This window comes from Poromitra crassiceps (genome assembly GCF_964638095.1).
Source record: "Poromitra crassiceps genome assembly, chromosome: 29".
Classification (NCBI taxonomy): Eukaryota; Metazoa; Chordata; class Actinopteri; order Beryciformes; family Melamphaidae; genus Poromitra; species Poromitra crassiceps.
In genome coordinates, this window is record NC_139641.1 from 4,161,883 (window position 1) to 4,175,795 (window position 13,913).

At 43.5% G+C, this 13,913-nt stretch overlaps 1 protein-coding gene across 1 annotated transcript in view; it reads left to right on the plus strand.

The window, feature by feature from the left end:
- The window catches only part of ddc (dopa decarboxylase), a gene marked incomplete at its 3' end in the record, with an annotated part of 51,149 nt that extends 39,031 nt beyond the window's left edge, over positions 1 to 12,118 (plus strand). Inside the window, exons 10-13 of the mRNA XM_083662733.1 lie at positions 1,712 to 1,731; positions 1,967 to 2,065; positions 10,419 to 10,520; positions 11,915 to 12,118. Coding sequence (XP_083518859.1) covers positions 1,712 to 1,731; positions 1,967 to 2,065; positions 10,419 to 10,520; positions 11,915 to 12,118 — 425 coding nt within the window. The remainder of the gene's footprint in view (positions 1 to 1,711; positions 1,732 to 1,966; positions 2,066 to 10,418; positions 10,521 to 11,914) is intronic.
- Positions 12,119 to 13,913: the final 1,795 nt, after the last annotated feature.

Genomic DNA, 13,913 nt, shown 5'->3' on the forward strand with positions numbered 1-13,913 from the left:
TTTGAAACCACCTTCCAGAGTGGAATTCTTGGTGACGCTTCCAGCTGAGCGCTCCATGTAATCGCTTTGAGACGGCTCATTTCAGAAACTCTGACGTGCCTGCACACGTGACACACGCGATTACGCCATAGCCATGCGCGAGTTGTCAACCATTTTCAAAATAAAACGTCAGTATGAATGAAGTTTGGCAACATTCAGAATTAAGCTACACTGCGGCCAACTTCAGTTACATGTTCATAACGTTACTGCTGCGAGGAGCCGATGGCTGTACCCGGTCGGCATTTAACGTTAGTTACAAAAGCACGTCGACAGTGTTTTCTCACTGCCAGTAGCATAACTACAGTAGGGTTTGACAGATAGCACACTCAGCGCTCCCGGTCCTCGCTGCTCGTTAAAGATTTCCAATAGGCGTTATTCTGATAAACTGGTCACATATATGTTACATTCTCACGCGACAAATATTAAAACTTTAAAACAGTTTGGGTTTTTTTTTTTAGCTTGAAAAAAGTTTTTTGGCAAGTCTAAATGACTGTGGAAGGCGTACTCTACTTCCGTGTTTAAAACAGGAAAGACGATTACGAAATGACGTCATGCAGAGGCGTCCTTGTATGGGCAAAGAATAAGGTGATCACACTGCCACCTAGCGACCTGGCATGTACATTACGGCGTTTTAAAAATTCAACAGCGCTCATGTAAACAGGGAGAGGGTGTGAAGGAAAAGGTGTGAAGGAAACGCTATTGTGTCGTTTCTTCCAGAAACTGTCCTCCTGTAAAGGGCCCCATAGACTACATAAGCTGTATGCAACTGTTAATGTATACCTTCCCGGTAGTAAGCCATTAACAATTTAAAACTAATAGTCTAATAATCCTGTAAATGTAAAGTATTTGCCATTACTTTGCACTGTTCAATAATGTAATAATAACTGACTTGATGTAGTAACAGTCAAAGGTCAATGCACTGTTATCCAGTCAAGAATTTTGTTATTAAATAAGATGCTATTATATGCTTTGATTACATGATCAGTTATTGCAATGCCCTGTTAATGTAATGAAACCCAATGACACAGTAAAAAAGTTAGCAAGCTGCAGAGTCTTTGCCAATTTTTAAATACACATCCACTGGCGTTGCCACAATTCAGAAAATGATTAGAATGTATTTTATATTTTAAATTTGAAATATTACTAAATGTTTCTAGAGCACAGGGCCTAAAATGCTCACATTAATTGTATTACATGAATTTGAAGTTTTATGTTAACATGATTATTACACTATTGTTATACTACAAATTGTTACTGTAATACAATAATGGCGTATTACATTATGTCATGGAAATCTATTACATGTACTTGTAATGTGTACTATAATTGGCTGAATATGCTGCCAAGCTGACTGAACATTTTAATATGAAGTATTATTGAAGTATATATAGCAGCCTGTAGATTATGATTGACTAAATGTGCTTGAAATCATGTATGTGTTGAATCCTTTTCTTTTGCTGTGTTTGTCTTGTATTGTCTCGTGTATTGTTCCATAACAAATTTGAAAAGAAAAATTGAAACAAAAAGTTTAATTTAGTTTCTGTTAGAATGTTTACAGTAGGAACTTTGCATTGGATTTTTTTTTTTTTTTTTATATATGTATGCGATCGTTACAATATTGATACAGTGGTCATTATTGGTTGATTCCATTGTTTTGTTTTGTTTTCCACAGGACTGGTCACAGATTATAGGGTAAGATGATCATTCATTCAGTTTCTATGACTTCTCACAATTTATGAGGAATAATTAACCAATCAACATCAAAGACACTGAGGTTGAAGACATCTTCTCTTCTCTCCTCTCCTCTCCTCTCCTCTCCTCTCCTCTCCTCTCCTCTTCTCTCCTCTCCTCTTCTCTCATCTCCTCTCCTCTCCTCTCCTCTCCTCTTCTCTTCTTCTCCATCACCCTCTCCTCATCTGTCACGCAGCACTGGCAGATTCCTCTGGGCAGAAGGTTCCGCTCACTGAAGATGTGGTTTGTCTTCCGTATGTACGGACTCAAAGGCCTGCAAGCTCACATCCGCAAGGTAGGCTAACCAGCCGAACAATGCTAACCAGGCTAACGAGCTGAACAATGCTAACCAGGCTAACCAGCTGAACAATGCTAACCAGGCTAACCAGCTGAACAATGCTAACGAGCTGAACAATGCTAACCAAGCTAACCAGCTGAACAATGCTAACCAGGCTAACCAGCTGAACAATGCTAACCAGGCTAACCAGCCGAACAATGCTAACCAGGCTAACAATGCTAACCAGGCTAACCAGCTAAACAATGCTAACCAGGCTAACGAGCTGAACAATGCTAACCAGGCTAACCAGCTGAACAATGCTAACCAGGCTAACCAGCTGAACAATGCTAACGAGCTGAACAATGCTAACCAAGCTAACCAGCTGAACAATGCTAACCAGGCTAACCAGCTGAACAATGCTAACCAGGCTAACCAGCTGAACAATGCTCAACCGCTCAACGGCTTTTCTCTCTTGGTCTTGGTCTCTCTAGTCTCGCTGGCCAGCCTCCCCTCCCTACCGTGAGAAGAGTCTGGCGGCGCAGGTCTCCATTGTGCGATTGCGATGGGCGGCGCTTGGCGGCAGTGCCCTTGGAAAATAGTTTCCAACAATCCAACTTGCCATTTTCAGCATGTAGCAACGAGCTAGCGTGTAGGTTTCTGCCGTTAGCTTGCTAGCTAGTTAGCGTTGTTGTTTTCACTGAGGCGGCAGGGCACCGTTTACAGCGACACACAGCTAGTGAGGAGGGAGCGGAAGCCGCGCCGTTTGACATGGTCGGAGCCAATGACAGAGCTTGTAATAAGCCGGGAGCGGGACATCCGGCCGTGACTGAAACAGTCGCACCAATGGGAGAGCAGCTTTAGAGCAGGGGGAGGGCTTATCCCAGTAGCCTGTTTCCGTGCAGCCAGACGACTCTCACGGAAGGGAGAGGAGTCTGGCCGGCGAGACTAGGGACTCTCTGACTCACCACTGCCCCCTGTGGGTGTGGGAAGGAGAATCTCAGTCAGTCAGGTTGCTGATTCAAATTCTGGTTAAAATCGGTGTTTTATTGGATTACACCGATTTAGAAACATATTCTGACGTCACATTTTTATCATAATAATTGATTGGATTTATATAGCGCCTTTCTAGACACTCAAAGCGCTTCACATATCAAGGGAGGGAGGGGGAGGGAACTCAACCCCCGACCCCGACCACAACACCTTACCGCCCTACACAGTATTTCAATAGCAGACTCTAGAACTGCCATAGACGCACATCTAGAAATGTTGATATGCAACTTGTTTTTTCTCAGAAATGTTGGCATCCATCCTTGGAGAAACGTACAATACTCTTTTTTCTTCTCTGGTGACCAGGCTGCCATTTCCATTGCATTACCTTCCTTCACCTTATTTTCATCCTCTCTCTCTCTCTCTCTTCCATCACTACTCATTTCAGCCACTCCTGCCAATCAGATACGCCTGCACTTTATTTCTTCTTCTATGGTAAATGTCACTGTTGTCACCCCTCCCTCCCTCCCCCCACATCAGTCTTATGTGCAGTCCCTTTCTTCTTTTTTAGAGCAAACTGTCTCATTGACTTCCTCTTGCCGGCTCACTCCGCTCCATCTCTCCTGCCTCCAGTCTCCTCTGTCAATCAGATGAGCCTGTTCTGTGTTGTTTGTCTTATTTGAAATGAAGCAGCAGCAGCAGCATTCGTCCCCGCGGCCATTTAACCCACGTCACACTGCTCAATTGGATTAGAACAGGGAAAAAAATATATATATGGGACAGACTTGCCCTTACAGAAAAACCACAGGAAACTCACATGTGCAAAATCACATGTAATCACATGTCAAGTCAAGTCAAGTCAAATTTTATTTATATAGCACCTTTCATACACAAGGCAATTCAAGGTGCTTTACAAAAAATAATCGAAAAAACAAGCAGCAAAGCAATGCACATATAAAAAACACATAAAAAACACAGCCGACAGTTTTAGTTAAAATATATACTCAAATTAACAAACATGAAACATTATTTCTGTTTTAAATAAGTTACAAGGCACTCTTCAGTATTATTATTACATGTACAGTCCATTTGTTGGAAATGTACAGGAATCTTTTTTTTTAATTACAGGCCGAGAGAGGCAGTAGTTTAGTAGCAGTTAAAAGCAAGAGTAAACATAAAGGTCTTTAGCTTGGATTTAAAAATAGGCCGAGTAGGGGCAGATCTAATGTGTTCAGGGAGTTTGTTCCAGTTATGAGAGGCATAGTGGGAGAACGCGGCTTCACCATGTTTTGATTTGGTCCTCGGGACAATTAGTAGACCAGTGCCTGAAGATCTCAGGGATCTGGATGGTTCATAGTGTAGAAGCATTTCAGAGATGTAGTGTGGGCCTGACCCGTTGAGAGATTTGTAAACTATTAGCAGAATTTTAAAGTCTATTCTAAGATTTACTGGCAGCCAATGCAGGGATTTGAGAACTGGTGTAATGTGTTCAGCTTTCTTGGTTCTTGTTAGAACTCTAGCAGCCGCATTCTGAATGAGCTGTAGTTGTTTAATAGCTTTTTTGGGAAGACCATTGAAAAGACTGTTGCAGTAGTCTAGCCTGCTAGAAATGAAAGCATGAATTAGTTTTTCAAGATCTTGTTTGGACATGTAGCCTTTAATCCTTGCTATATTTTTTAGATGATAGAAGGCAGATTTTCTTATAAGCTTGATGTGGGAGTTGAAATTTAGATCAGAGTCAATAATAATGCCAAGATTTTTTACCTGGTCCTTTGGCTTCAAAGATAGGGATTCGAGGTGAGCAGTAACTTTGAGCCTATCTTCTTTTTTGCCGAAGACAATTATCTCTGTGATCTGACATGTGATTTTTCACATATGAGATTTCACATGTGAAAACATGTGGAACACATGTAAAACATGTGAAATGTGTGAGAAAGCCATGTCAATTCCCATGTGATTACATGTGAAACCTATGTGATTACATGTGAAACCCATGTAAATGTTGTTTTCCACATGTGGAAAACATGTTATACAACATGTGGAAAAACATGTTGTCACATGTTATAACATACCATGTTTTCGCACATGTTCCAAAACCACTTCCCATGGACAAAGCACATGTTTCACAATGTGTTCCACACGTTTTCACATGTTTCACTACATGTGGATACATGTGAAACTCATATTGTGGACACATATGAACCCCGTGTTTTTTTTCTGTAAGGGTAGAAGATTTCTTTTGCCGAAACTACTGTACCATCTGGCTGGCAGCAGCCTCCCGTGAACCAGGAAGTTGTAAAAGTGAAGCATTTTGATGACGGAGGTATGATGATCTCTCTAAGATATGGGACTTTCTCCATCAGACAGCAGACACAGTCAGAGGCAAAGCGGATGCTGAGGTCATTATATTAGCTCGTTAAACACCGAGTGATAATTAACATATTGGCTGGGAATGAGGAAGCAACCAAGTTGTTGGCCAATTTTTGGTTTAGGAAGGAACTGGCAAGAAAGCAGGAGTTGAACATGGACTCTCTTTCTCTCTCTCTCTCTCTCCCACTCTCTCTCTCCAGCCCTCTCTCTCCCACTCTCTCTCTCTCTCTCTCTCCCACTCTCTCTCTCCATCCCTCTCTCTCTCTCCCACTCTCTCTCTCCATCCCTCTCTCTCCCACTCTCTCTCTCCATCCCTCTCTCTCTCTCCATCACTCTCTCTCTCAATCCCTCTCTCTCTCTCCATCCTCTCTCTCTCTCCATCCTCTCTCTCTCTCATCCCTCTCTCTCTTACTCTCCCACTATCTCTCTCTCCATTCCTCTCTCTCTCTCCATCCCACTCTCTCTCTCTCTCTCTCTCCATCTCTCTCTCTCTCCATCCCTCTCTCTCTCTCTCTCTCCCTCTCTCTCTCTCCATCCTCTCTCTCTCTCTATCCCTCTCTCTCTCTCTCATCCCTCTCTCTCTTACTCTCCCACTCTCTCTCTCCATCACTCTCTCTCTCTCTCCATCCCTCTCTCTCTTACTCTCCCACTCTCTCTCTCCATCCCTCTCTCTCTCTCTATCCCTCTCTCTCTCCATCCCTCTCTCTCTCTCTATCCCTCTCTCTCTCCATCCCTCTCTCTCTCTCTCCATCCTTCTCTCTCTCTCTCATCCCTCTCTCTCTTACTCTCCCACTCTCTCTCTCCATCCCTCTCTCTCTCTCCATCCCTCTCTCTCTCTCTCCATCCCTCTCTCTCTCTCTCCATCCCTCTCTCTCTCTCTCCATCCCTCTCTCTCTCTCCATCCCTCTCTCTCTCCACCCCTCTCTCTCTCTCCATCCCTCTCTCTCTCCTCCTTTGAGTACAGTGTAATTGATGATTACATGCAGTGACGCACATGTTTAGAGCAGTGACTGTGTAGTCTCACCATGCATCATCTAATGTCTCACTGAGCTCTTTGAGTAGATCTAGATGAATCATAGGATTATGTTTCATCCCATAATGCCATTTGGACCGCAAAGACATTGAGTGCGTTTACATGCAGACAATAAACACGTTTATTAGCGGATTTCTGGAGTTACCCGATTATTCAAATGGTCATGTAAACAGCATAAACCCATAAGCTTTATCCGTTTATGGCCGTTATCGGGTTATGAATAAACCGATAAACACACCTAGGTTTTTGGCCAATAACCCGTCTTTTGAGTGCCTGTATACAGCGTATCAGGTTTCTTGTGGGTTTATACATCTGCGCATGTACAAGTTGCAGCCGATGCAGAAGTGAAAACTAAAAGCAACATGGCGAGCGGAGGCAGTAGCAGGCCCGTATCTAGCCTGCCACACTAGGGTGGGCTGGTAGGGGGCAACTTTGGCGGTAGGTTGCCAGAGGTTGTGGGTTCGGGGATGGGGATTAAATTGCATTATATTCAGTGGCGCTGGAAGTACTTTTAGGTAGGAATGGACTCTCGGTGCTGCCTGCAAGGGCAGCGCCGAAGAAAATTTGACGTTTTTTGGACTTTCATCCAAGAATATTTAATTTTAAATTAACATTAGGATTATACTGTTGTGATGTCATTATTCAGTATCTTCTCCTTTTCTCACTCACTTTCATGTAACCACCTGCTCTCCCTGTAGTCGTTTTACACTACAACAGACAGCAACACAGGCATAAACACTGAACCAAATTGTTCCAGTAGGAGTCACCATTCTGTTTTGGGCACCAAACTGTAAGTAGGAACTTTCACTCAGGTGACAGGCCAGTGTTTACATTATTATTGTCAAAACTATTAGCAAACTATTTACAAACTAACTATTTACAAAACTATTGCTATATTTCCAAGACGTTTAGTCTTATTCAAATTCAAACTGAAAAGTGACAAAGAAAACTACTTTGAAAGCAGATTGACTTACCCTAGAAATAAATAAAAATACTTCATCCAGTTTAAAATAATCAACTCCATAACATTTCTTTTCATTGGATGATCTTATTTCTCAAATCAAATTAAAGACTAGTGCAGTGAGACTTAACCATAGCTAAAAACTATTTGCCATTTAGCCTTCAAACCTATATTTACAAGACTTTTAGTCTTATTCAAACTCAAACTGAAATTAAAACTTTGAAAGCAGATTGACTTTGTTACCCTAACAAATAAATAACAATCCTTCAGTTTAAAATAATCAACTCAATAATATTCTTTGCATTGGATGAGCTTATTTCTCAAATCAAATGAAAGCTATAACTACTGTTAGGTGCCCTAAACTAACTAACCCAGTGGTCTCCAACCTTCGGGTCGCGACCCTAAGTGCGGTCGCCTGGAATTCAAAAAGGGATACAAGAGATACAATTTTTTTTTTTTTTTTTTTTTTTGGGTGGGCAAGATTAATTTTTGGGTGGGCATAGCCCACCCCTGCCCCCCCCTAGAATCGGCCCTGGGCAGTAGTGGCAAGGCTAAAACCAAAGCCCACTTTTGGAGTGAAGCTGAAACCGAGTTTATGCTCAACGAAATGAAAACTCTGGATATCATCCGTCTCCTAGATGGGAAAAAATATAGAAATTGCGACATTTTGAACAAGGTGTCAGCGAAAATGTCCGCGGGTACTGTAAACTGTAACAAAACTGTACTGTAAACCCCACAGGATGTTATGAAACCACAGGAAGTTTGAGTTTTTCCGTCGTGTACTTCTTCTTCTGTTGTTTTATTGCGGAATTACCGCCGCCTTCTGGAGAGAAATCCGACTAATTGACTGAATCATGTAAACCCGGGTTTCTCCTATTGTCGGATTATTAAAGTGCATGTAAACGCAGAAATCAGATTATTGCCATAAACTGATTACTCACTGTTATCAGTTTATTGGTGTGCATGTAAACGCACTCATTGTCTGTGAACAGATTGTTTAGTGCAGAGTTTGTACTCATCTGACCAGATCATGTATTTGAAGGGGCTGAATGAATCACACCTTGCAATAATGACGCAACACTGACATCTAGTGAAAATATGAGAAATTACAGCTTTGATCATGGTTGCTTGACATCAGACTAACTTACTCTCACAGACATACTGTATGTAGCGGTTATCATTTTGAAAAGGGCATTTTTGCCGATGAATCTGCTAATCTTCTGTGGGAACAAAAACAAAAGTACTGAAGGTCTGAGGTTCCGTAATTTGTGACAAATTACAGAAATGAATTGAATACATGCATATACTGTACATGCATACATACATGCATACATACATACATACATACATACATACATACATACACATACCAGAGATGGGGACTTGGACTTGGACTTGAGTCGCACTTAAGTCTCACTCACAGTGACTTGAGACTTGACTTGAGACTCGTCCTCAAAGACTTGAGACTTGACTTGGACTTGATTTTTGGGACTTGTGAACAATCTTGTTTTTTTTTTTGGTGCATTAACATTAAGGAAATCTATACTGATGTCATCCAATCAATGCTGATAATGTATGCTAATAGATAAAGGAGTGAGGATAATACAGTACATGCTTTGAATTCCTTTTTTTTTTAATCTATGCAGTGTTCTAAGCCGACTGGATGGCATGCAGCAGATGATAGAACGCTCATCCATAAGAGACTTGAGACTTGACTTGGACTTGCTCCTCAAAGACTTGAGACTTGACTTAGACTTGCAAAAAATGACTTGTGGGCATCTCACATACACACATACATACCATATCATCATGTTACTAACCTGTAACAACTGCATTGACTTGTCTAATATGGTGTATATATGGTATATTGAATTATATGTATATATATATATGTAGAAATTAATGTATATATGTATGTATTATATACGAACACGATCGTTTGTAAATTTCTTTCCAAAATTCTGTCTGCAGTTTAGTTAAATACCATGATTGAAACTGCGTTAACATGTTTTGTTTTTGTAATGTTCTTTTATTTACATAGGGTAGGCAAAATAAGCTGTGGCTTCAGCCTACACCTTTTCGGCCCTTCTTGCCACAACTCAATCTATGTGTGTATTGTCATGTTCTGTTGAATGGACCGAAATAAACTAACTAACTAACTAACTATATCATATGATATCACACCACACTCTAGGGTCTTTCACACCGGCCTTGAAAGCCGAAAAATGCACGGAAATTAGGATTCGCGGCTCCGATGTGAAAGGCATGAACGCGCGTTGGTGGGTAATTCTTGTACGCCTTTTGTCCCGCGACGGGAGGTAGTAACAGCGCCGGGTTACCTGGCAACCCGCCTCCATTTGAAAGCGTTGTCGCAGCGAGCCGAAAAAGGTGGGAATGGTCTGCTCATTCATAAAAAAATGACAGGGGAAATCACCTCATGTGATCAAGAAAGTGCACGAGTGAAAGTAAAAAAAGTAGCCTATACAATCATGACTGGGACGCCAGGAGGAATGCTCCGTGCGGTTAGGCTTTATGCTCAAACGATGTTGACATTAGTTAACGTTAAGTAGTCATGTGCATTTATAGCCTATACTATTCCCCCGACGAACGTTATGCAGACTGCAGCTGTTTGATATGCGGGCGGTCGTGTATCGTTCCAATTTTAGTAGGACACCATATCGATCTGCCCGCCCACCATGCGAGTGCACCTATCCTCCCTGCTCAGCGGAAGGAGGGAAGTCTTGGTTGTTGAATGATTTCGTTCATCATACAGTAGCCTAGGCTACACTAACCTATGGAAATATTAATTTGGGCTAGGAGGAGCAGGAAATCCCTCCGCTCGCCTTTCAATGCGGGAGCAGGGGATTTCACCTGAAAGTACAGAGCAGCACGGTAATGTGGCCGTGCTGCTTGGCTCGTGTGAAAGCAATTTCTGTGGCGAGGCGGCTGGCTTTACGGGACTCCTAAATGGCATTTTTTCCGCGATCTGTGTATGAAAGAGCCTTCTGTTTTGTTTACAGCAAGTGGGCCTGGCCAAAGAGTTTGAGAGTCTGGTGAGGGCCGACAAGAGGTTTGAGATCTGTGCTGAGGTGATCATGGGACTGGTCTGCTTCAGACTGAAGGTAACACCATCATCATCCAACATGACATCATGACTGTTGTGTCAATCCAGAGCTGAGTGACTTTTCTGTTTTGGATTTGAATAGAAGAGACACAAGCTGAGCACGTCCAGACCAGCAGGTCTCATAGCTCCTGACAACAAATCACCCTAGTAGGCTACCTATTGATAATACAGTATTGTGTATTATGAATGAAGAAGACAAAAATGGTTTGTTCGTGTTGTGTTGTTGTTTAATATCATTCATAACAACACTTTCACTAACGTTAGTGGAGACCAGACTAGCTAATTTACCTGTTGGACCAGACCAAACCAGAGTAGACTTGAAGCTAAATTAAATTAACGTGGCGTCAGTAGCTCTGTCTGTAACGTTAGCTCTGTAGCTAACGTTAACGAGTCTGCAAAAAAACAGCGAGTTTGACAGTTGTAAACAAACGTTATTACCTAGCTAACACTACATAAAACAAACACAGAAGAAAGGCTAGATACGTCGGACAAGCATGTTTACCAACCGTTTGAACATTTAAATTGAAAGTAGTCGGCCGAAAACAACGAGAGGGTTTGACAGCATTTATTTGACAACACGCACATTTAAACCTGCCGCCTTCCCCAAGTGGTACGCGGAAGTAAATGTTGTTTACATGGTGACGTCACGTGGATTTGGTCGATATAGAGAGCCCCAGGAACGAGTCCGGAAATCATCGATGCTAACACTCCTGGTTCTTCACTGTTTTCGCCTATGGGACTTTTGAATGGGTTTTTGGCGCGATGCTTCTAATAAGGTCTCTGGGCAACGCAAGATTAATCAAACGCGAACCAGTGTTTAGTAATATCATCTTCACACATGAGGACCACTTGTATGAGTTTTGAAGCTTTTACGTGCCGTTAAAAGGGCGGCTAGCTAGCAAACGGCTAAATGAGACTACACTGTTGAGTCGACTTCAAAGGACGAACACGGAAATTCTCTTTCCCTCACCTGGTTCAGCCCGTTCAGCCCGGGGTAATCAGTGCACACATCAACAACAGTCCAGGTTGAGTGGTGACGTGACGTGGAAGCCTATGCGACAGTGTGTAGTTCTGGATTAGCTTCGCTCGAGCTTTTTACTTCTAGGGCTCGCATTTACGCTACAAAACTCATGAAAGTGGTCCTCATGTGTAAAGATTATCCGACTGAACTCTGGTTCGCGTTTGATTAATCTTGCGTTGCTCAGAGACCTTATTTGAAGCATCGCGGCAAAACCCCATTCAAAAATCCCATAGACAGAAACAGTGAAGAACCAGGAAGTCCGGGACTTCCGCGTTCTGACTACAAAAATACGTCATCCCTGCGGCTCTCTATAACGGATTCCCCTCTCCACCTACTCCCGACTCCCTCCCTCCCTTCACTCCTCCTCCCAGGGCTCCAACGAGCTGAACGAGGCGCTGCTGAAGAGGATCAACCACAGCCGGCGGATCCACCTGGTGCCGTGCCGGCTGTCGGGCCGCTTCGTGCTGCGCTTGGCCGTGTGCGCGCGCACCACCGAGTCACCTCACGTCCAGGAGGCGTGGCGACACATCACACAGCTTACCTTTGAGCTGCTGCAGGAGCCTGCTGCTCACTGAGACCTATACAGAGAGAGAGAGCTGCCTCTGTGAGGGGGAAGAGTGCCCACTACCAGTGGTGTAGTCTACCTTTTTTCAGAGGGTATTCATAGCTTTCAAGGGGCGTTACGTGCTGCCGGGAACGCCCACCTGACGGTCAAAAAAAAAACTTGTTCATTCCGCTGCCCGCCGAGTCGACTAGTTTCTCACGCAGTGTTTGTTCAGCCAAAATGCCGATTACCTGTTGTGCTATCGGTTGCACTAACCGACGAGGAGACACGCCTGGCTTGTGCTTTTACAGAATCCCGTCGGAGAAAGAAAACTCAGAAAGAGGAGGTTGTGGATTTGACGTGGTTCAGTCGCTGGGGAGGGCAAATGGCTTTTTTTTCTACCATCAAAGTACACACGTTGTAGAAAAGGGTCCATATTACAATGATGTCATAGCATAGAGTTCACCTGTGAGGTCATCGGCGATGTCAGACATAACACCGATGATGTCATACCTCCCTCGAACGTTGTGACATCACCAATGACGTGATGATGTCATACACCAAACGCGGGGATATAAACAAGGTGTTCTGTGACGCTATATTGTTTTCCAGAGATTCCTTCTACTTCCATACTTCTTCCGGTATTCTTACTCCCTACTATCCTTCATAATGTCAACCATTAGCACAACCAAATCCGAACTCGAGCTGAATCCTGGCTATCTTACAACCAGCCAGGCCCTGGTGACCGACTGCCTTACACCCAGACAGGTCACCAGTGGTATTTCAACCGCGTCCGAGGACCGACATCTCGGTCCCTATCTCCATCCCCGTGATTCTGATCGATCACAGCCTGTGAGCCCTCATCCACGATCCAGCACACTTCACGAGGCAAGCCCCAAAGCTTCTCCCCAGCAAGCACACAAGCTTCGCTACAAGTTGATTGCGATTCTGACCGATCACTCTTGGTCACTGGCTGCCTTACACCCAGCCAGGCCAGGCCCAGGCCACTTCACGCATCACCCGAGGCAAGCCCACAAGCTTCGCTACACACGTCTTTGCGGCCAACATTTCATCAAAGGTAAGCTCAAGTAACGTTAACGGGGTATTTTAATCATTATTGTAACGTTACTTGAGCTTACCTTTGATGAAATGTTGGCCGCAAAGACGTGTGTACTTTGATGGTAGAAAAAAAGGCCATTTGCCCTCCCCAGCGACTGAACCACGTCTAATCGCACAAATCCACAACCTCCTCCTTTCTGAGTTTTCTTTCTCCGACGGGATTCTGTAAAAGAACAAGCCAGGCGTGTCTCCTCGTCGGTTAGTGCAACCGATAGCACAACAGGTATCCGGCATTTTGGCTGAACAAACAGCGTGAGAAACTAGTCGACTCGGCGGGCAGCGGAATGAACAAGTTTTTTTTTTGACCGTCAGGTGGGCGTTCCCGGCAGCACGTAACGCCCCTTGAAAGCTATGAATACTGACTCTGACTCTGGGGGCGTGGTTTCGGCCGGAAGTGGGCGGAGATTCGACCCATTTTGTTGTTGTTCCTCCCCAAATTTACAGAATAGCTTCAGCTATCAGCTTCATCTTGCTTCTTCTGTCGCTCTTCTCTCTCCTGAAGATTTGTTTACCGACGGGGAGAAAGCCCCACGTGATAGCCACCCGTCAATCTCTCTCTCTCTCTCTCTGCTCAACACTGTAACACCATTTTATTTTGAAATTCAGTTGACTTTGCCATTTCCCACGGATATTGTCGTGTTTTTCTTTCATGGCTTGACAGAAAAAGTCTGCCTTCTTCACGCGCCTAGTCGGCTTGAAAATAGAAC